The sequence below is a fragment of the Aythya marila genome (assembly GCF_965140915.1).
Source record: "Aythya marila genome assembly, chromosome: 8".
NCBI lineage: Eukaryota > Metazoa > Chordata > Aves > Anseriformes > Anatidae > Aythya > Aythya marila.
The window spans coordinates 18278825-18303431 of NC_139049.1; the positions used below are offsets into that span (position 1 = coordinate 18278825).

General features: G+C 35.5%; 1 protein-coding gene across 8 annotated transcripts in view; it reads left to right on the forward strand.

The window, feature by feature from the left end:
• The window catches only part of TTLL7 (tubulin tyrosine ligase like 7), a 72242-nt gene that overhangs the window by 15611 nt on the left and 32024 nt on the right, over nucleotides 1-24607 (forward strand). For 4 of the 8 annotated variants that reach the window (XR_014318031.1, XM_082766075.1, XM_082766080.1 and 1 more), the window contains exons 3-12: nucleotides 288-376; nucleotides 583-629; nucleotides 3401-3576; nucleotides 3770-3898; nucleotides 5622-5743; nucleotides 6333-6400; nucleotides 11833-11991; nucleotides 13231-13447; nucleotides 15288-15452; nucleotides 16258-16416. Coding sequence is in view for 7 of the 8 variants with exons in the window: in XM_082766075.1 (XP_082622201.1) it covers nucleotides 3552-3576; nucleotides 3770-3898; nucleotides 5622-5743; nucleotides 6333-6400; nucleotides 11833-11991; nucleotides 13231-13447; nucleotides 15288-15452; nucleotides 16258-16416 (1044 nt within the window). In the remaining variant the exon portion in view is untranslated. The remainder of the gene's footprint in view (nucleotides 1-287; nucleotides 377-582; nucleotides 630-3400; nucleotides 3577-3769; nucleotides 3899-5621; nucleotides 5744-6332; nucleotides 6401-11832; nucleotides 11992-13230; nucleotides 13448-15287; nucleotides 15453-16257; nucleotides 16417-24607) is intronic. The other 4 variants (XM_082766076.1, XM_082766078.1, XM_082766077.1 and 1 more) reach the window with 4 other exon arrangements.

Sequence of the window (24607 nt, forward strand, 5' to 3'; positions counted from 1 at the left end):
ACTTGTTAACAAGGAAACATGGATTATTCCATTAACTACGAAACCTGTTCTTCACACTGCTCTTCACCCAGGCACCCTCTCAGCCTCTGTCACTATTACCTTTGTCTAATTGCTTCTGCTGAACCTTGCTCAGACTGTTCCCTTTGGATTCAAGTATCTGCCTATGTTCCTGTTCATGTGTGACCCTGTGCCTCTCTAGCAAGAGTGCCTGACCTCTGATGTCCCTGGAAAATAAAAGTTTCTGCTTCTTTGATTCCCTGGTCTCTGCACTTGGTGTTTTTGTGCAGGTGTTTTGACTTCTGGCTCTGTAGGACAGGATTGCGTGCAATGTAGCTCTCCTGCTGGTGCTCTTACACCTTGCCAGGCAACTGTAAAGGTAATAGATCATCTTTTATTCTCCCTAGATTGCTTCTATTCAAAGTATTCATTTGTATAAGAATGTGCTAACCTGACAAAAGATGCATTAATTTCTTGTTCACAAGTCTCTCTCCATTTGTAGGTTAATCATTTTCATTCAGTTGCTTTTGAATCAATATGGGAGAGCAACAAACCTTCATTAATTTATGTGCATCTTGATTTCAGGTGGGAAATTGTATATGCTGGGAATTGCAGTCCTTTTCTGTCTGAGGGTGAGTGCAGATTCCTGATAGCTGAGTTGCCAAGGTTAAACAAGTCCCGGTTTGGAAATATAATAGTTTCTTCCATGTTATTAAAAGCAATCTCTTAGAAACAGGTCTTTCAGGTGGGTTACTGGGAAGAGGTGCCTCTACGTTGTTGTAGCTGAACACAGGTTTTGGGTAACGCTTATTTTATAAGTAAAATCTTATCATAGTTACAGGAATTGACTCAGATTGTAACGTAATCACAACCCAACAGTACTGCTGCAGTTATGTGTGCATGATCCAGTGGGCAAACGCTCTGCCCGGTAATTGGAAATTCAGCCAGAGCAGCGGGATGCAGAATGGACTGCATCCTATGTAAAATGTTTTGGAAAATCAACTCAGGGTTACTATTATGGCTTTAGGCTTTGTGCCTGTGTATAAAACATTCTCGCCTGGGTGTTTGTGCTCCGTATTAAACAATCTAAAGAGTATTCTACTCTGAAGAGTAGAATGGTTTATTTATAAAGAAAAGTAGCAGGTCAACAACATACTGTAGTTTCGAACTTTATGGCCCAGCTTCAGAAAACCAAGGCACTGCAGTAACTCTGATTTGTCTATGAGTATAAACTGAATGAAAGCAATGTGAGCTGCTGGATTTTTATTGCCACGCCATAGCTCGTAAATCATGGCGTGTTAGTGAGGACTGGCATTTCTCACAGGGAAACGTTAGTCGTCTTGACATTTTTCCAAATTCATTAAAAGTTTTTAGCCAGTACTGCTGAGGAACAACTGCTAGGAATTTGTATATATACATACAAATCCTTAATTGGCAAACAGGCATACTTCAGTGTTATTCCCAGGAACTAAACATGTCTTGTACTCTGGTGGTATTCTTAGCCTGAGAAACAGATAACGTGCAGTGAGTCACTGTGTCCAGTGCTGCTCTTCCTTAGCAGCGCTTGTGGAGAGGATGCACGCTTCATTTTCCCACCTTTGTGTCTGATGTTGGGAGGCCAGCGGGCAGCAGGACTTTCAGGCACCCTTCTTGGCTGAGGGTGTCCAAAACATTAAAACTTCAAATGGACCTGCCAGTTACAGTTCAGTTTGAGAGAACGTTCTGAGGCAGTTCTGGTACAGCAAAGGATGCTGTGAGTAGGAAAGGCTGAGAGTAAATGGTAGGATGTCAAACACTGTATCTGTGTCATAGCCTGTGCCTACCTCCTGGATAAATAATTAAATGTTGCAGTGTTAATTTGCAGAACTCCTCTGAACAGTCATGAGGACAATCTTTTTGTCTTCTTTCATAGCAGAATTTGGCACCCAGTATGTTGGTTACAGTCATAAGAGAACCATAATCTTTTTTTTTTTTTTTTTTTTCTTTCATGTTAATTAGCTTTTAAGGATAGGTTTCTGTCTTAAAATGAAAAAAAAGATCTTACAGCTCAGGGTATCTGCTTTTATGTTTTCTTAACAAAAATGTGACATGTACAGGATATAATCATCACTCCTTCTTCCCTCTTTCTCTCTCTGAGACATGCACATGTGCATGCATGCACCCACCCACCCACCTGGAATATTTATAAGTAATGTTGTGATAACTTTGCCAATGTGCATCTATGTACAGCTTGTCCAGACTTATAACCAAATTCATTTCCCATCATAAGTCATGGCTAACTTTGATTTTTACTGCAATTTTCTGCTATATATAGCAGAAGAAATTCCTCTGTGTGAAGCTATTTTAAGCAAGTTTTGCAAACACCACAAGCAACAATAAGAACTGATTTAGAGCTAGGGTGAGGAACTTTAGCCACATGCACAATTGTAGAAAAGAAAACAAAGCATTTTAAAAACAATAAATTATATGGTATATGTTTCGAAAACTACTAGACTTGTTTGAGGCAACCTTCCAAAGATGGCCTTTGCCTTCTTGCAGATGTTGTTATAACAGATGCTGCACACCCAAAGTCGTGTAGTGGTGTGTTTAGAGCAGTCTTATTCCTGAGGGGTTTTGTCTTTTTTTTTTTTTTTTCCCCCTAATGTTTTAGCCTGTTCTCATATGCTTAAGCTGTTTTTTCAAGACATTTTTAATTTGTGGTATTTTCACATATAGTAGTGTGTTCTGAGATTACTAATAAAAAAAATATATATATTTTTTAATGTATACATGAAAAATAGCATTTCATAGAAATACTTCCTTTAGAAACGGATGTTTAGATACTTGACAACCCAAAGTGCCTTTCAATTTTCATCAGTTGTGTCTCAGAGTACTGTGAACTGTGAAGCTGAGGTCACATATTAGCAAGTGATTATTGGACAGTCATTGAAAAAAATGTTGAAAAATGAAAAAGTGGAAAAAAGGTTATTAAAATAACTTCAATTATTTCCCATTTGGTGCCTTAAAACCCATAATGTATGGTGTCTGATTTTGAATTTTAAATTAAAAAATTGTTTAAAATTCCTATAAATTCATTTAGCTTTTTGGAGATAAAAAGTTGCAGAATTAATTGAATTTGGTATTACCTATTTGCATGCCCCAAATCTTCCCTACAGAAATAAAAATAACACAATGACAATGAGGTAGTATAATTTTTTTTATTTTTTTTTTGCAAATGAATACTGCATTTTTTCCCAGAAACAACATGATTGAACTGTATTAAACAAAGTTTTATATTTACAATAACTTGTTTTATCCTTTAAGTGTCACTTTTGACTTACTAAATACGGGTAGTTTGTTCTCTACTGTTTATGTATTTTTTCAGGTTTTATCTGTAACAGTTTCTCTTACATTTTTGACACAGATACCTATCTGTTCCAGAACTAGTATTTGCTACAACCAGAGACTGAAATGGTCTGAATAGAGTGTTAAATAACTTGGCTTTGACAGCTCCATCGTTTCCTCAGAACTTGGAACAGAATTTGAGCTCTGCTTCTACGCTATCTTAGATTATAATGCCATCCTTGCCTAATGAGGGAGGTATGCAAGTCTTGTGTTTTTAATATAGCCTATTATTTCTGTGGGCTTGTACTTGTAAGTTGCAGTGAAGTAAATGTTTGTAACTGACTAGCTCAGATGTTGCATGATGGATGGTATGGTAATTTTAGTTCATTTGTATACATTATTTGAGATATAAATGTGTTGTTGACAGATAAAACATTATTTTTCAAAGATAACCATGGAACTGCTTCTGTGACTTTGCGGTCGGAACTACCCTATCAAAGCCCAATTAAAAGAAAGGTCAGAAAGAAGAAGAACGGAGTCATCACTGCAAATGTTGCTGGCACAAAATATGAAATTGGTAGGAAGCTATAGATCTTGTTGTTATCATAATAGCAATTGATGTGAATGGATTACTAACTAATGGGGTGAATTAATGGATTTTGCATCAAGCTGACAGTGAGTCATTTTGAAAGGGTTTTATGTTCTGAGAAACCTTTTTTTTTTTTTTTTTTTGTAACATTGCATTGGTAGCTTTGAATGCTGTACAAACATGTATTACTCCCCACTCCTTACTCAGGGAAGGGCCTTGATATGCAAAAAAATAATTAATAAAGATAGCTGTGGAAAAAAATATTAATCATGATTTACATATGAATTCAGATGTATACTTAAAACCTTAAATGATGAACAGTTTAAGTGCAATATTAAATACCCTTACTATTATGCAGAGATTTCTCAATTAAAAAGTAATAATGTTTTGCATTTTGATGAGGCTACTATCACACTAAATCTATAGTTTTTATTCTGTTGTAGAAGAAAAGATGTAGAAAACTAGAATCATGTAATTTGGCCTCAGCCTTTTAGTGTGTTTGTGGGAACGAAACAACAGCGTATTTCTTCTAGCTTTTGGTGTAGTAACAGAAGAGAATCTGGGAGTTGCCACTAATGCTGATTCTTGATTAACAGCAAATAATGACAATAAATATGTACTCCTATTCAGCCTGTGATATATACAATAGGTTTGTTCTGATAGCTCTCCAAAACAAAAACAAATGGCTCAGTATCGAGACAGGTGCATTATCCTCCTCAATGGAGTAGTTATTGGTAACTTTAGAATGACTCTCTCTACCCTAATCTCCTTCCAACTATGGAAATGGTTCAACAAGTTTTCCAAAGACTTCAGGGCTAGTAAGTATTTCAGAGACTTTCTGTGGCATCTGTGAAGTTTCAAAATGAACTGTTTACACTGGAAGCCAACTGATGACTTTTCTCAGGTTCAGGCTTTGAACCAGGAATAGTGACAAACTTTCGAACTCCAAACTCACAGCATACTTGAGTAGACCTTGCTGATTTTTACCAGGTGGGGAAGACTTCAAATCCAGAGATGTCTTCTCTAGAGAGGTGATATCAGAACAAATTTATTACACAGATAGCAATATGAATAGCTTAAGGAAAAAGAATATTTCTTTTTGTTTCTTCTCTTTTTTCTTTACAAAAATCTTTTATCCAAGAACCTGTGTTATGCCTGGAACATAATCAGTATTTTTTTTCTCTCTCTCTTTTTTTTTTTTTTTTTTTTTAATCTTAAAATAATGTATGCATTTGTTTTTGTAACTACCATACTAAATAAACTGTGGAACTATATGATCTTTAAGGTCCTTTCCAACCTGAGCCATTCTATAATATCTGGACTAAAGAGGCTTTGTTCCCTGTGTGCAGTGACACTTATATTTATCATAGTTTTAAAATTAAAGTATGTAATGGCCAAAATTTGCTCTAATAGCTGTGCAAGTGGACACTTACTAGGTCAGCGTGGAATGCCTTGAAGCTATTTACAGCTCCCATCAGTGATTGTACACTGCTTCCAGACTGGTACAAGGTGCTATACCATTGTAATGACAGATTTGCAATAGACTGATGGAAATCTTGCAAGTTAAATAAGAACTTGCATACTAATATTGTTCTCAGGCAAAGGAATGAATATTTAAAATGTTCAACATCTTGATTAATTTTTTAAATTTTGAAAATTAATCTATTTTTAGATATTCAAAAAATTCCTTAAGTATGTAATTTCTCTGTAGTACGTGTGGTAATACGAGAAATGGGATTCGTGAAAACACGTGATGAAGATGAAACAGCTAATCTTATATGGAGTGATTCTGCTGTGCAACAAGAAAAGATTGCTGAACTTCGGAACTATCAGGTAGAGTGATACTATTTTAGACATGGTTCAGTAAATTGTTTCACTCTGAGAAATTCAGTAATGTGTCACTTTTGGTTACACATATATGGAGAGGAAAAAAAAAACACAATAAAACAATACCATCCAGATTGCAACAAGGCTATACCACTACATATTTTTAAATACCGTTCTGTTTTTTGGAGTTATCTGTTCATACCATTTGGAAATATTTGGGTGCTGTTCTTTCATGCTTTTGTCTGCCAGTTCATTGTTATGAATTATCACAGTTTTAAAGAAGAGGCAAAACATCATTTATAAGTTGCTCATAAATTTTAAGCAGTAAATTAGGCAGAACTCTCTCCCCAAATAATAAATATTTTATTTTCCATGTTTTTTTTTTTTTTCCTCCCTGGGAGGAGAATACAGCTTACTGCATCTTTAGTTAAGACCACATAGATAAGTTAAGACCACATGAGATACTTTCTTGAATGATATATAAGTAACACTATGTTTGCCTGAGCATGTAGTTGAATGTTTTGAATGATTGTATTAGTTATGACAGAAAAATTAAAGAAGTACCAACTTAATTTCTTTTTTGCTCCTCCCTCAGAGAATCAACCATTTTCCAGGAATGGGAGAGATCTGCAGAAAGGATTTTCTGGCAAGAAACATGACGAAGTAATCTTTTATTATTAAGAAGATTTTCAGCCATGGCGTTTAGTGCAGTACAATGCTGAATTATTGCCTTTTAGGTTTGTTTATTTTTAAGAAGAGGCTACAAGAGGACCAAGAATAATTTCCAAAGTTACTGTGTCTCTCCAGTTTATATCAGTGGAAAATGATGTGGGTTCAGTTCTGTGTCTACATGCTGCAGAATGCCTGAGGCAGCCTTAAGTTGTTATAATACATGTAATGTATAATATACCCAAGCATACATCATTTAAGAGTTGGAAAGGATAAATGACTAGTATGTGAATGGATATTACTTATTTTAAAATAATTAATGACAATATTTTTGTATATATCACATGAAAAATGTGAAGCATCTTACTGTTTATGTCAGAAATAAGTCAGACAAATTTGATTTTGTTATAAACTATCCTTCCTCTAGTGAAATAGATGGGTTTTGAAGAATTATATTAGCTAAGAATCTGTGAGTAAGAACTGAGAAAACAATAGTAAATAATGATTCATCAGCCTGGTAATAAGGAAGAGTTTTCAGAGAAATACATGTGAATTTTTTATTATAGATTAAACTATAATAAATTATTAAACTATAATAGGCTAGATTAAACTGATCTAGCCTAGATCAGTTTAAACAACAGTTAAAAAGAGTTAATCTTTTGGCCCCAAATTTTACCTACACTGCATTTGCCATTACCAAAATACAAATTGTTTTTATGTATTTATGTAATGTGATATCTCATTTCTCTTGTTCTCTTTCTTTTTTTATTTCGTAAATACTACACATAATATGTAGAATGCATGCAAATATTATGTGCATTGCCATGGTGTCTACATGTCCTACTTATGGACCAGAATCCTCTTGTTCTGGTCCATAAGTATATAACTGCTGTACAAGCACTTCACTGCCCCTTCCAGACTTAATTCTAAGTAAAAACATAGAGATAGCACATGGATGTAAGCAGCTATTTGGAAAGATCTCAGAAAAAATGGAACAATTTTGGTCAGCTTGGTAGGCAGTGCTATCCTTGTGTATTGGTGCAGGTATGTGATTTAAAACAAATATGCAAGATGAGCAAAAGATTCATGCACATTGCATTCAAATACAGTCTTTCTCTCAACCTACTGAATTCTGAGATTGAAACAGTTTAAAGATGCTGAATGTCGAGATTGCACATATTACAGATAAAATTAGGATAATTTCTCTGGTATGATAACCCTGGGTTAAATATATCTATGTTGTGATATCAGCACTTAAACTCTGTTCTATCTGCTGATGTTTAATCAGTCTCTTTTTTGCAGTACTAGCCTCACAATTCAATATTTGGAATTCATAATTTACAAAACTCAGACATATATCTTGAGACTGCTTGTGAAAACACAAGTCAGTTCTGGTACGTGGTTGGACAGACTTCTGTATTTAGAATGGAGGAATTTACAGAATCACAGAATCACAGAATTTTCTAGGTTGGAAGAGACCTCAAGGTCATCGAGTCCAACCTCTGACCTAACGCTAACAGTCCCCCACTAAACCATTTCCCTAAGCTCTACATCTAAACGTCTTTTAAAGACCTCCAGGGATGGTGACTCCACCACTTCCCTGGGCAGCCTGTTCCAATGCCTCACAACCCTCTCAGTAAAGAAGTTCTTCCTAACATCTAACCTAAAACTCCCCTGGCTCAACTTAAGCCCATTCCACCTCGTCCTGTCACCAGGCACGTGGGAGAACAGGCCAACCCCCACCTCGCTACAGCCTCCCTTGAGGTACCTATAAAGAGCGATAAGGTCGCCCCTGAGCCTCCTCTTCTCCAGGCTGAACAAGCCCAGCTCCCTCAGCCGCTCCTCGTAGGACTTTTTCTCCAGGCCCCTCACCAGCTTTGTTGCCCTTCTCTGCACCCGCTCAAGCACCTCCATGTCCTTCTTGTAGCGAGGGGCCCAAAACTGAACACAGTACTCGAGGTGCGGCCTCACCAGAGCTGAGTACAGGGGGACGATCACCTCCTTAGCCCTGCTGGTCACACCGTTCCTGATACAAGCCAGGATGCCGTTGGCCTTCTTGGCCACCTGAGCACACTGCTGGCTCATATTCAGACGACTATCCACCATCACTCCCAGGTCCTTCTCTGGGAGTGAAACAGCAGCTATTTGTTCCATATAGCTGCTGTTCTGTCTTAAAATTTATTTGGAGAGAATAATGCAGAAACACTAATCATGTTTTGTTGCTTTTCTGCTGCATGCAGTCCTTTCTATTCACTTGGATCCTTACCTATTCCTAGCATATTCTGCTTGCTATTTTTCCCCCCTGCTGCATTTGAACTATGCAAATGCTCCTTGTGTGTACTAGACTTGGATTGCTGATGAGAAGGAAAAAGACAAACAAAACCCCCACCCAGTTGTATTTAAAATAAATAAATAGACATTTTTTTACACCCTGAAAGAGCTCCTTTGGTAACAGTGAATTTTCAGTAAGATCAGGTAAAACTCTTTGATTCCGCGACAATGAAATAAGGGATAACCCAAGAACAGAGTTATGAAAATTTTAATTTTTTTCAAAGACAAGATACAAATGCCCAGAATTAATTTATTTATTTATCTCTGCATTCATTTGTTGTGAGAAGTAAGCAAACAGCATAAAGAAGAAAGTGAGAAGGAAAAGATATAGAACAAAATTGAATACTTAGAGTGTATGAAGAATTACATGTCCTGGGTGATGGTGAGGAGATGTTCCTTTGGAAAATCTCCTGCAAATTCTTATTTCAAAACTTGTAACTGAATGTCAACACTTGAATTTGTGTGTCCATAAACGCTAAATTTCTTTTGCCACATAACAGGCATCATGAGATCAGTTTACTTAGTAAGTCATATTTGACTAGTGTATATACAGGGAAAATATTATGCTGAGGTAAAATGCCCTCTCAGTAAACTGAAATGTTAATAATGATTTTTTTTTTTTTTTTTTTATTACATGCCAGAGGTTACTTACATTTATTGGCAAGTTTCAAATTGCTATTTGTGAAAAAGTCACATGCTTTATTCAAGTAGCTGTGACCTGTTTACTCAGATAGTTGCATAGTTCAGAATTATGACAGAAAAAATGTCCTGCACATGTTTAAATCATGTTTTCTGTAAATAGATGCAATCTCCTCATGAGTAATAAGTGTGATTACAGATTGTATGCAATAAGTAGGGGAAAAGGTGTACAGGATGAACAGAGGGAATAGATATGAGATGTTTTTTGTTTACATTTAAAAGGTTTGTGAACTGGTCATGGATGAAGAGTCATTCTCATCTATCTCATCCACTAACCTCCTTTCATATCTGAAAAGTCAGAGGATCTTGAAACATAGGCAGTAGAACCTGTGCTACTCAACTGACAAGTCATTTCTTAAATAACCTACAGCCTGTACAAAACACCTTTGGTTCTTTTGCACAGAAAGTACTCAGAAATGAGAGCAGGGGCTGACTGGATCTGGGAGCTAAAATAGCACTCAGAGGAACAATAACTTGCTTTTTAGTTCTCAGGCCTCCTGGTAAGGACTGTAAAGGCTAAAGGACAGAGCAGCAGAGTGAAGAAGCGGTTACCCACAGTAGTAGATAACATGTGCTGGAAAATGGGGCTATTGTAATGGAATAGGTCTTCATTCAGGAAGCTGCTTGATGATGTTCCTACACCATTTGTGAATAGGGCCATGCAGGGAAGAACAGAGATGAATTCTTTTGTTGAAAGTTTTAGCAAGCATCTGAACTGGTAACAAGTAGTAAGTATTCAGCTTTATGTTATTGCTTGTAGTCTACCCAGCTATGCATAAGGTAAAAGAAGGCATAAAGAGCAGATATAATTGCAGTCAGAAAATAAGATGTCTATAATATCAAGTTATATTTGTTAAATAGGGATATGAGTATTGAAATCTGTGAGTTAAATCGCAAGTTTCTGTCATGCAACACTTCAGGATGCATTTGAGACATAATTTGGAGAGGGACGTAAACTAACACAGAAGTTAATTTTTTTTGGCCTAAATATAGGATATTTTATGGCTAATAAATTACGGCTAACTTATAGGATAATTTAAGATATGCTCTTCAGTTAGCAAGGTAGTAACATCTCTAAACGTATAGTAGATGGACAGTTTAAAAATTATGCCTTAATGATGAATTATATCAACTCATTTTTTTGTCTCCTGAATATTGAATGGCTTTCATCAAACTAGATTTTTAAAAATGACAATTGTGATGAAGCTGCAGGAACACTGAGCCTCATGCAGTACTCCAAGAGTACTATAGCTATTGTGGCTTCTGTAGAGTGTTTGTTGGGTAGTTGGCTAACGGTTTGGTAACAGTGTATCTATTATACCAGTAGATCCTGGCTGCAGTCCTAGTCTTACAGATGCGGTTGGCAGTTCTGCTTCTTCTGTTAGTATTTGAGGCACTTAAAGTAAGAGTGTCTTATAGTGCATGGGGATCATCATGTAGGCTCATAGTAAAAATGAAATATTGAAATTATATTGTTTGTCTGTCTTACATGTAAGTTATCCTGATGATATTAGTTTCCATTAGAAAAGTAGAAGTATAGCTAAATCTTTAATTAAAAAAATAAAAAAATTCACCAAATTTTTTTTTTTTTTTTAATTAAAGTCTGGGTAGCTTGCTATGTCAGTTCATTTCTTTTTAAGCATTCAGCTTTCTGTTGATCTGTGGCTATTTGTATTCCAGACGTGTCCAACCTGAATGCTAGTGTAGAGTTACCCAAACTGAGTTCATACAAAGTTACATGTGAAGTTCCGGGAGTTCTGCATACCTGAAACAAGCTAGCTGCTTCAGGATTTAACTCAGCAAAGACTAAATTTGTCTTGCTGGGAACCATGCTATGCTAGTCCATGTAGTACTACAAAGTATACAAAGCTTACATAACTTGGCTGCTACCAGTATTAAAGCTACCTCACTTAAAGCTAACCTGTATGTATCTAGCCAGCGCTGTCAGTGTGGTGTGGGTATATGCTTCCTATCTACCAGAGATAGGGCTTTGAGTGATGGAAACTTCTATTAACTAAATTCTCTACTGTCCTTTTAGGAGAATTAGAGGAGTTAGATGAATGCCAAAAAATGAGATGAATGCCAATAAGATAATAAATACAATATGATGATAAGCAAAAATGCACAAAATGGTCTGCTTTTGTTGTTCCTAAAGTATGCATGTGAATATGTCAGAGGTCTAACTATTCTAAATGAACTACAGACATCCGCTCTCCTTTTTTTATACAAAATATAAATTTTATACAAAAATACAAAAAAGTATTCTGCTAATGAAATTTTCTTGAAGATTATTGTAAATGATGTTTAATCCAGAGGATTGATCCATCAAATCAGTTTATTATTAAAAAAAATAAATAAAGTAAAAACTAACAACATTCTATTGTACTTTTTTGCAGAATGATCAAGTGTCAGCCTCAGGAGTATACTTTTATTCCTCGAACATGGATCTTCCCTGCAGAGTACACACAGTTTCAGAACTATGTAAAAGAACTGAAGAAGAAGCGTCGACAGAAAACATTTATAGTCAAACCAGCTAATGGGGCAATGGGACATGGGTAAGTTTCATGTTAATTCAGTCTTCTTACCCAGAAAGGGCAAAATCTAGTGCTATTTACATCATTAACAGAAGCTGTTTCTTAATAAGAAGTTTGTCGTACAAGTGGTACAATCAGTACAAAAAAGGTTATGTATTGGACAAAGAATTAACAAGGAAAAACAGCTAAAACACTAAAGTAACTGGAAGTGGTATTTTAATGTTGTTCTAAATGTGACTTAATTAAATAATACATTTTCTGATGATGATCAGGTAAGTCTTAAGATCGGTATTATTTTTATTGTAGAATTACCCAAACGATATATTTATGAATCTCTTGTGCTTAGAATTAGAGGGTGAGATTGCATGGGGCACAAATGGCAGGGTATCAGTAGTTGCAGGCGTGTTGCTTGGAAGACCAGGATATTCCACAGCTCTGAAAACAACCCAAGTACCCTATTGCATGCTAAAACTGCAGCACAAACATATTTAAGATCAGCAACCTCAAGGTGAAGGAGAAATAGAGGAGATATCGTTGGGGATGCAGCTGGAGGCACAGTCTTGGAAGGAGACTTGACTCTCATACTGGAGAAGAGACACTGCTGAAAATACTGTGACCTGCAGTTGGGTTGAAACTGTTTTGCCTGTGACAGGAATTGTCAGTAAAAAACAAATGAGATTTAAATATTTTTATTTATTATTTGTCTTCTTATTTTTGAATATTTCCATTTCAACTTTTATAGCTTTTAATATCAATTTGGATTATATACTATAGTAAAGCTCTTGTTTTTTTAAATTTTTTTTGTTTTTAATTTTTTAATATTGGCATTACTGTAAAAGTAAAGGCCCTGAAATTTTTCCATTTTGTTAGTTTTCATTCCTCTTGGAATGAAACAGAAATTTTGAGATATTTCACAGAAAAAATGGGGAAGAATAATCACGGATGCTAGAGGCTGCAAATTCTGCCAAACAATTTCTAAGTGAAAAGGGAATCCATTATCACCATTTGTTGAATCAAAGGAAGCAGAAAGTTATTTTGAAATGGCTTGTTGCCTTTTTTTCCATCAAGTGAAGTATTATAAAAGACAGAAAACTAAAAGCCATATAAGTAAATGGCAATTTTTCTCTACCCTATGAATAGGCTGTGTAAGCTCTTTCCACGTAGTCTTTAGCCTAACTACCTGACTGAAAGACCATGAAAAATTATTTCAGAGTTATGTCAAAGTCCTACATTTTTTAAATAACTTTTGTTTGTAACTAGGATCTCTTTAATAAGAAATGGAGAAAAGTTACAAGCTCAGGATCACTTGATTGTTCAGGAATATCTTGACAAACCATTTCTTATGGAAGGCTACAAGTTTGATTTACGTGTATATATCCTTGTAACCTCATGCGATCCATTAAAAGTATTTTTATATCATGATGGACTGGTGAGAATGGGCACAGAAAAGTACCATCCCCCCAGTGACTCAAATTTGGTAAGTTGGAGTTTATTCTAATTCATTGCTTATGCATGTAGAATTTTACCTGTGTAGTGTCCAGGCATCAGTGGATTTGAATTTCTTATACCTCACTCTGTACTCTATTGGTGCTATATCTTTCCTTTTCCTTTTCTATGTGCTTTTAGAGCTGCTTCAGTGTAATTATGCAATAGAAAATGCCTGGTGAGCCATTTACTCTACTGTCACTTAAATACTGTCACTTATATACTGTTCTCTTGAAGAATGCCGGTATAATTTTGATCTTAGTAGAAATTGTATGTTTTAGAAAAATTCCAGTATTATATTTGGAATAGCTTGCTTTTAATGTTTTATTTATTTATTTTTATTGTTACTATTCTCAGCATTATCAGCACTGAAATATGCTATGAGTGGATAAACAGAGCAGCAGGATAAGCAGTTTTCTCTGTGTTCTTGCAACTGTTCATGTTATAGTCTGTTTATTGTATGAAATAACCTGGCTTATCACTAATGACATTGTTCTTCAGATGACACTGTTCCACAGTGATATTGTTCTGGATAACTTCAGACTAAAGATTAGTTCAGATATTTATATAATGTTCTAAAAACAGTTTCATTTTTTGTAGTCTGAAAAATCATTTAATTGTCTGAAATAATTTAATTTGATGGAAAGATGACATTTACAACTACTCAGAAACACAACAGGTTTCATAATCATTCTCAAAGCAGTAATTGAAAGCCATAGGAGAAATTCATTACTTGTAGTGCTAATACAATGTGTTGTTAACTAGCCTGCAATTAAGGTGCTTGGTTTTGTTAATTTCATTTATTTTTTTAACCATAAGTGTAGTGAGATAAATGACAGCAGAAGGCTTGTGTTGTCTATTGGCTGTCTTTTCAAAAATGAATTGGAACAGAAAGCCCACGGCCAGCTTAGAACTTCAACTAGCATTCAAACAAGGAATGAAATATGACAAAGACCTCTCACTGTGATAAGGACTGTCATCATGGTAGTGCAGGTGAAGAGCTGAATTAATACCTGTACTGGAAGATACATAAATTTATAAATAATGATTTATAAGTTAGCCTTTAAAGTGTTTTTTTTTTTTTTTTTTGTTTGTTTGTTTGTTTGTTTGTTTTTAATGTAACTGATAACATAAATTGCTGTTTAAATTTTCTTACCTGTGAAGGAATCATAGCACTCACTTGTTTCTGTAATACATCTTGAAATTTACCACCCTCTAATGTATGGCTACCAGCCGTTCAAAAATGAGCAATTCTGGTAGATAGCAACAAGGCAGATGAATTTATATGTAAAAGATACTTTAAAGTATCACTATCATGAAAACATTTCTCATAAATAAACTAGAGCGACAACTGAAATGTGGGATTGTCTATAAAATGGTTGCTAAAGTGTTTTTTGCACTTTTAAAGTAGCAATTCAAAATACCATCTTTATTGTTTGCTTCTTGTGCGATGTAATTGTTCTGTAAGTTATGATTGCTTTTCACATTTTTATGTAGTTGTTTACATACAGACCTGTAAAAATGGCAGATATATTTCCTAACCAGATGTTGATCGCAACTGGTTTAAATGCAAGCCCAGATTTTGTTATAACATGGCTAGACTGTTCAGTATGTGAAAATTCCAAGAATTAGAGACATCAGAAACAACAGAACATCTGCTCACAATATATTTTCAAATTGTTTGACTGTCATTATTAACATTTTTAAAAAATTATTTTGAATTGACTATTCTAGAACTGTATTTAAAGTGTTGTTCTTTTGTTGTTGGTGGTGGTTTTTTGCTTTTTGTTTTTTTTTTGTTTATTGTGTTGATCTCTTCTCTCTCTTCTTAGAGCCAACTGTATATGCATCTGACTAACTACTCTGTGAATAAACATAATGAACATTTTGGACGGGATGAAACAGAAGACAAAGGAAGTAAACGCTCCATTAAATGGTTTACTGAGTTTCTAGAAACAAATAATCTTGATGTCTCCAAATTCTGGAATGATATTTCAGTAAGATAAAACTAATATGCTTTTCTTTATTTTGTCTATGTATATTGTTAAATAATGATTTGCTTCTGTCATCCATTGCTTTACTTGAATATTATTTTTGAAACTTTATTAATCCAAATTCTCAGCAATGCATGCCACAAGTGACGTGCTATTAATGATGATTATATTTTAAAAAGGTGATATTCAGAGTGTGATCATAAATTTAATGTTAAACTTTGTCTGAGGCACCAAAGCCCTTTCAACCAGTTAGTTATTCACATAAGTAATATCATACACAGGAACAATCCCATTTAAACTCTCAAAAACCTTTTTAGCACTTAAAGTGAATTTTATGTGAGAACATTTACAAAACCGCAGTCAGTGCTGTGTATATCAGTGGATTGGAACCTGCACCATTAAAGTCAGTGGATATGTTACAGGCATCTTCAGGTGAGGAATAGGACAAAGACTGATAGAGCTGAGGCACAATCTGCAATTATGATTCCTAGTATATTTATTGAAAACGATATTATGAAGTGAAACGGGCAAAATTTGGCTCTACTATGCATTGTTCCCAGTATACCTTTAGTATTTAGGCTATCATGTATCTAAAAAAAAGTATGTACTATGGAATGTATAATAATACAATAGCTATTAAATATCTGTAAATAGATAAGAAAAAGTCTGTTACTTTGAACATTTATTTGCTATTTTAAGTCTCAAAAAAATAATTTCACTAAAGCGTTTATGAAAGTATGAAACACATTAGTTCAATATATACTGGTGTCTTCTCTGCTGATAAATTTTTCTGAAAACATCCCTACAGGAGTTAGTAGTGAAGACTCTCATAGTTGCAGAACCACACGTTCTTCATGCTTATCGCATGTGCAGGCCAGGGCAAGCACCAGGAAGTGACAGTGTCTGCTTTGAAGTCCTGGGATTTGATATTCTGCTGGACAGAAAACTAAAACCATGGCTCCTAGAGGTAAACATCTTTAAACAAATGCAAACTTTATTCTTAAAAGTTAAGCGAGCCCCAGCTGAATCCATATCTGCGTAAGAAAACTTCCACAGAAAATCTGTGTGTTACAGGAGGTACTGTTTTTGAGTCTTAAAAAAATAATGGTACCTTTATGGTACCTTAATGGTCTAGATGGTACCTTTTCTGCAGCAGCCATATAGAAACACTGTCTGTCAGTGATTTTAGAGACTCAGGTAAGGTTAATTGGAGGAATTGTTGCATTTGAGGAATGTTGCATTTTAGACATTTGTGAAAGTTTTAATGAGAAATGTAATGTTAATCCAATTGTTCTGGGTGCATTGTATCTGGAGGATCTTTTTATGGAAAATGGGTAAGGGATGGGCTTCCTTCATGAGTATGGTTCAGTATATAGCTCTGGCAGCTTGAGTGAATGTGTGGTCCTAATAATTTTTTTTTTGTTTTTTGAATATGAGTTCTTTTCCTTTCCTATGCCTTTTAAAAGCACCCACATACACAGAGGAAAATACCAGCAATGTTGGAGGATTGTCTACTTTGTTCTTTTAATTACTCTATTATTAATATATACATATGGAATTTACTTACCTTTTCTTTTCCAGATTGTCTTATTTCATTATGTTAACTGTCTGGGATGCTGTACAGCTGGAGGAAAAAAGCAAACTGCATTAAAAATGTGTCTGCTGACAATAATTCATGAATATGATTGGCTACTGATGAGCAAAATGTACGCAATTAACTTACTGAATTACAGCCATGTTCTCAGGTCTTTAATACTGTCAACAGTTGTTTTGTTGTTCTTATTTCTCTCCAGGGTTCAGTATAATTTTAATTAGAAAAATACAAATTCCTTCACTGTCCTCCATGCTAGCTTTGATGTCCTAGCCAAAAACAGTTTCTGACAGGAACTTGATCTGCACTTACATCTATGTCTTCCCTTTTTGTCAAGTAAAGCCTATTAATCCCTTTGATTTAGCTCTACACTTCCAGATTATCATCTGTAGGTTGCCTATAGCTTGCATATAGGTTGTTTAAATACAGACTGAATTTACCATTTATGGTAGGGTAGTCCCAGAGGATAGTCTCTATTTCTAGATTCCTTGTTTGTGAGGGAGGGATCCGGAAAAGTTATAAATGCTGCTTTCGTATTTGCTAGAGAATACTTCAGGACTTGAGGAGTTGTGTACTAGGTTATTATTATTTTTTTAACATAGAAGTTTATTTCTTCTATTTTTGATGATACAATTATCCTTTAATTTATTTTGCCAGATGTTGAACTTAAACTTGCAGAAATTTCAAACTTTAAAACTTAGCAAACTGGTTTCTACACTCATCCACAGATTTTCACTGCGCTTGTTCATGCTTTTCGCAGCACTCTCAGTACAAACATGTAGTGTGTGTGTGTATAAATGTATATACCATATACAGTGTAGTATAGAACAACCTTACAGTGCATATGTATGTACTAGATAAAATAATGTGCATCTAGTGTGTGTATGCACACGCTGTATGTAATAATAGTATATATACGTATATTTCTTTCTAAAACAGTTCTGGCTTCTTCGCCAGCTTTCCACTCTTATCTCTTTCCACCGTTTCCCTCTTGCCAAAACCCTCTCCAGGGAGTGAATCATTCTTTCTAACAGTGGTAACAAGCACTAATCACAAGGCCCTGAATGTTCCCAGCGTTATGGGAAAATTGCCAAAATAGGATTAGGATAGTAAATCTAGTTTCTTATTTCCATAGCTCATGTAGCTTTTCTGTTATAAAGATAGCTTAATAAACTATTGTAAGAAATAAATTGTCCAACATTATAATAACTCTGCTTTCCTGAGATGACTTTTATTTATATTCCACATTATACAACGTAGCTTTCCTTCTCCTTGATGCTACTGAACTTCCAGAACTTTCTATCAAAGTGAGAGCTGAGGGAAATGCATGATTGCCATCTTGTGGCACCAAATGTCTCTGGCAAGCATCTGTACAATCCTAGCAGTTTCCATCTGAGGAGCACCAGCTACCTAGATCTCTCTTCTGTTCCCAGAAAATTCAATTTTACTGCTTTTGACCAAAATTTCCAAACTAGATTATTTTATGTAAATTTCAAAGATATACAGTTGAAATTCTTGGATTTTAATAACTTATTTTTCTCCCTTTTCCTAAACTAAGACCAAGCTGCCTGCTTTTTGGTTTTGCATCCGCATTGCAACCAAGCCTCAAGTGCAGGGTACCAAACTTCTCTTGTGATTTATGTGACTGAGACAAACTTGCCTTATATACAATTCCACGTTTTTTATTTGCTATAATTGAACTACTAGCAAAATATTTGCATGACTTTATCAGTCCTGTTAAAATGTCATTGGACCTATTAGGCTAAAATTTCCAATTATTGCTAATTTCTATTAATGAAGTAGTTAAAATTCACATACGCAAGTTTTCTAGTGTCTACTCTTTTCTTTTGTGTTATGCTTACCCTGCCTGTACCCCTGGAGATCCAAAAGGCCAGCAAGAAACAGGAGAGGTCTAGTTCTACATAACAAGGTGGGTAGGTTGTTATGGCAAGTTGCCAGTGTCCTGTGTTTTTCACCAGGAAGAATACGCTGTTGATGGTGATGGTTTCTTCTTTGCTCTTAGCTTGACTTAGCATTAGTTTTAATCTTTTGCTGACACTGTCTACTTACTCACTGTTCAGTCACTGGCCAGCAATTCCAAATGATCTCCAAGTTTTACTGTTACTGGTTTGTTTTACACTTTCTGGATTGTGTTCTGTATTCTGTTTGTTTTCCCTAAGCTCAGTTTTATCCAGTTCACAAGGTTGCATTCCTGTAGTGAACACTATTTGGCCACGGCAATTGGCACATATCTGTGCCTCTAGGTTTTCAAGGGCTTTGCTGTCATCATCTGCTTGCACTTTTGGGGCCCTGTATGTAATTCTCTTTTGTCAAGTCATCAAGATGTAGCTTCCTGATAAAACTACTAGTGTCTTTTAGCACAAGCTGGTCATTTGTACATCGTGGTTCTTGGGTCATTGGATGCTAAATAATCATCTCTTAGAAGACATACATATGCAATGCTTTGGTAGCTAGTCATTATTGTGGTGGTATCGCTGGTACGTTATCAAGATTGCTTTAGAGCACTGATGTCTTACAGATTAGTCAGCAACCATTTTTCCTGTCTGGAAACATGGGATAGACACATGAAAATAAGGGACAGTGTATTCTTGCTAGGAAAAAGTAATTTTCTTAACATAGCATCTTTCCCCAAGGCTTCTTGAGACTTCTCACCAATGATCACATGTGACAAAGCAAGACACTTTGTTCAGTATAGATTTTTTTTTTTTATTATTATTATAAAAGTTATATAAAATAACATGCAGATACCAAAAAGCTGAGTATATAGAGTAATGGTATTTGCGTTGCTTGTACTGAGCCATGAGTAGAGTCATGTGGAAATACGTCTCATTGCGTTTCATTGACACTTGAATTGTTTCTGGGCTACCATAGTTCATAAACTTCCTGCATAAATCTAATCTTTTTGTTTGAGATCAAGTTCTGCATGTCAATCAACACAAAGTTTGTGGAAAATGACCAACTTCCAGCAAAATAAAAAAACAGATTCGGTCATACCACATCTCTCAAAGTGTGAGTGATATTCAGAGTTGAACGTGGGCCAGCAATGTGCACTAAGTGATGTAGACTGATCCATCTGGCACCTGTGAGGCCCCATCCAGAATACTTTGTCCAGCTTTGTGCCCCAGAGTAACAGAGAAACACTGATAAACTGGAGTGAGTTCAGCAGAAAGCTGCTGAGGTGATTAGAGGACTAGTGCACTGGTGTAGACGCTTTGTGCGTGATCTTTTGGGATTTCTGTTACTATCTTGAAATAGGGAATACATTCCTTGTGGATGCTCTGATAAATGCATGTAGATGACCGTGCAAAGTAAATGTGCTGCAGGGTACTTATGAAGGGGAAAAAGCTCAAACTTTTCTTCGTACAGAGAACTTAAGATTCTCCTCCATAAAGTAACGGAACTGGCATTGTGGGCATCCAAATATGGTATGCATCTGTGATTTCCTTGCAGGTTTTTGCATGGAAAAAGAACTTGAGTTTTGCTGTGAAGTTATTCACTGTTCTTTAAGCTTGTAACATCAAGCAGAATTTTTACTTTTTTAGTTCAGTGAGTTTGTTATTATCTTACCAGTTTAATATCTGGTTGCCCTGAAACTAGTTCTTTGTGATACAGCTCTGCAGAACAGCCATCTAAGGGGATCCCATTTTTCTCTGAGTGTGCTGTGAGAGGCACAAATGAGTGCATTGGAGTGATTTTGAACTGCTGTAGCAGCAAGGGCTGTTGAGGCTCTCTGACATACCCCTGCCCTTGGGGAAGCCTGGGCCTCACAGTTTGTGTCCTCTCTGTACTTGCACAGCATGAACTCTGGAGTCAGGTGATGTTCTCTCATGAATTCAGTGGGTTCAGAAAGATACTGCTGAGCCAGAACTTGGGCAGCAGTTGTTTGGAAGGTATGGTAGAGAAAGCAGAAATAAGTTCTTTGCTATGCTGGCTTCACAGGATTGGAAAACTGCAATCATTTTGACTAAAAGAAGGCAGCAGATTAGGAGGAACATAGAGCTCCTAGCTGACCTTGTGCTCAAGTGCCTTGCTAAAATGAAGTCAGTGAGCTATTTACTGAGAAAAAGATGCATTTTTTTTTTTCCAATTTAGTCATTTTAAAGGAGAAATCTCAATCTGCAAAGAAATAGACAAGTATTGTAAATACTAAAAATAGATTAAGCTGTAGCTTTAAACTTTGTTTAACTTGATGCTTCAAAGTGATAAGATATTTTCAAAATTGAGAAGAATGAATCATAGGGTAAAAATAGCAACAGGAGACCCAGAGTAGAATTTTGGGAAGACAACAAGTAAAAAACAATTTAAGAAAGATGGAAATTATTAAATTATACGTAGCTTGAAAAGCCTTATTGTATCAGATATTGCTCATAAATATAGCTGGTAAATATTAGTTTAAGTAGAGGACACAAAGAAAGGGAAACAAGGCTGCATGGTCGGTGATGGAACTTGGTGTGGAACCCAGGATTACCAAGTACGTCAAGTACGTTTTCCAGTGGACAAAGTATCTGACAGATATTTTCTAGTTATCTACTTATTTATGTCCATAAAAATATACATAATATCACTTCAAATTTCTTTTTGGATTTGGCTGAAAGCAATCAGACTCAGCTGTCAGAATGACTGTGCTACACTTTACAAGTGATACACAAATGTGTGTGATTTTGCTTGTATTCTTCAGTAAAACCTGTATCTAAGACGCATAACAAAGCACTTCCATAGCAGTCAATGAGGCTGTGTTAATAAAGCAGTGGTGTGTGGGCATTAACCATCATTTAGGTGAGCACAGAGTGCCATTAATGCGGTCCCCCTGTGGCCTTCAGCAAGGTCAGCATTTCAATTAAGAGATGAATGAGTATATAAAAAAGTTGTAAAAGCTCAGTTGTCCCTTGGCCCAAGAACCTAGAAGTATTTAGAATCTATCTGGTTACCATTACAAAGAACAATTGATGAGACTACTCATCTAGCTCTTTCCTTCAATTCTTTCCTTCTTCTTAATTTTCTTTTTATAACAAAAAAAGATTAACTTTCAGTGACTTGTGCCAAGCATCCTCTCCCTCTTTTGCCTTGGAGAGCCAGTCTTGTGTTTCTTTCTCTTGCTGTCTGCTGGCTTTTCCTGTCTTGCACTTGTACATGAGCTTTCTTTACTCTCAGGCATTGGCATGGAATCTACTAAGTGTACATGACTTTAGCTGTCTCAAGATTTGCCTTCAGTGATAACTCCTAATTTTTCTACCTTTCAAGTGAATGAAGAATGAAAAAGATTTAACAATATGGCATTACAGTGGGCAGTTGTCCAAAGTGCTTGTCTGACAACCTGCATCTATGTGGTAGTCGTGGCTATTGGATGAACTTTTAAAATTGTTTGGATGAAAACTTAATTCAACATCCAAAGAAACCATATTTTTACACTAAATCAGCCTGCAGAATTTCCTTACCCAGGGGCTTCACAACACTTAGTTTGATGCAAGGAATGGGAATGTAATGTGAAGGAAGGATGAAGAGGGTGGCAGCAGCAGTCCTTTGTGGCAGCCTGCAGTCACACCGCATTAGGTAAAATGCACCTGTAGAGGGTAGTTCTGTGGTGCTTAAACTGATGGATGCGCTAGCTACAAAATCTCTGCTCTCCTCCTCTCCTTTGTTGAATGTATGTTCCCTGCCCCCTTCCTTGTGATGGCAGTGGTACTTATATGATTGAGGAGCAACGCAAAATAATTTGTGCAGAGGGTAATCTACATATGGATCATTGGGATCAGCTTCTTCACTCACTGTGGACCTAGGTGCTACTGTGAAGACAATGAAGTGGGTAGGGTAGGACAGGTTAAATTTGTATTAAGCTGCCATGGAAAAACAGTCTTCTGCTTAAGCTAAAAAAAAAGGTGACAAGCACTCCCACAACTTGTGAGGCTTATAAACAAGAGATTAGAATGAACTTCATAATCATCTCTAATCAAGGATCTGCTCAATGATGGCCTTTAGCAGCGTTCTGTGTAATAGCATCTTTATGGCTTACAGGTTTCTTGTTTTTTTCTTGTTTCTTTTTAAATTCTATTGTTAGAGTCACTTTAGTAAAGAATGGGATCTTTTCCAAAACACTCATGTTGTTTTACAGGTTGAATGAAGACTAAATCCCTGTTATTTAAAGGATGTAATATTTTATTCAATTGATTTTAGATTTATGAAGTCTTTTTTGTTATGTCATGTCTTTATATTTGAATGGTCTTCTCAATAGTTGAGTATTTCAAATTTATACTAATAAGCTGCAGCAGTGAGAGGTGAGAATGCTCTCTTTGGCTGTTTCCATAAAGGGGTAAAATTCCAGGCTGAAATTTTCTCAACATATTGGTGAAAGAATATGGTGAAGTAGTATCTTAAGCATTTACAGAGTTTCAGTTCTGTAAAATCAGAATCTTTTGCAAATGTAGATGGGGATGGGAGCCTTACATGGTTCAACTTACACTGCTTAATTTAAGTATTACAGGTATGAAGTCCTTTACTGACAAGTGTGTAATTATGAAACACAGTGAGCTCTACAACTGCCATGCTCACAAGTAGTTTGATTAATTGTACGTGCTGTATTAATTGAAATTCTAATTATGAAGCAAAAGTTGAAGATTTCAGTTGGAGGAATTAAAAACATGTTGATAATTTAGTTCTATACCTACTGAAATAACAGCATTTCAAATTCTTCTTACATCTTTTCTATCCCTACCTTAATTTGCTGCTTAATATACATAGTCAATATGGTTTTGTTTGTTCATAAGTGCCAGAAGTAGATTTTTGGGAAAATTCACCCTGTAGGAGTGAAAATGTAAATAATTTTATGCTATTCAGAGTGCTAATTTCCACTGGTACTCACATAAGTAATATATATTTATAACATCTTTACTAATGCAGACTTTATGCCCAATATTGTACTTAAATTGTTGTCAGCCTAGGAATAAATAAAATAAATTGAAATACAACAGTGCACTTATGTACGCTTCTAAATTGGAAACTTCAGGGTTGTGTAAGGATGTGTGTGTAACTGGGAATTCTGTGCATTCAGTATTGAAATAACATAACATTTACATGTTTCAAACAAGTCCTCATATCTAACTGTATTCTCACCAGATTTAAGGATTCAGTACATTGACTCTAATAAAATATTGGGAATTAATTTACCAGATTTTTGGAAATTTTAATAACTATGTTAAACTATATTAACTATAAATTTCTGTCTGCTCAGCTGTTTTTAATGTATGCAGAACTGGTACTTCAAAGTACAATTTTATCATTTGCTGTATGTTACTATGGAGTCAAAAATTCAATACAGAATATCATATTGTTCAATATCTCCTAAATTTCTCCTAAATAAGGAGCTGGGGCTTGATTTTACATCTCTGTTTTCAGTTCAGTGAGCTTTTTATGTATTCAAGTATTTGTTGGACTGAAACATAAAGCTCTACATTGGATCTCACTTTTTATGTGCATAGGGTACAAAGTATTAGTTTTCACTTCTGAAACTCTTTAATGTCTGTTCCTTCCTAGCCAGCACTGCTCATTCACA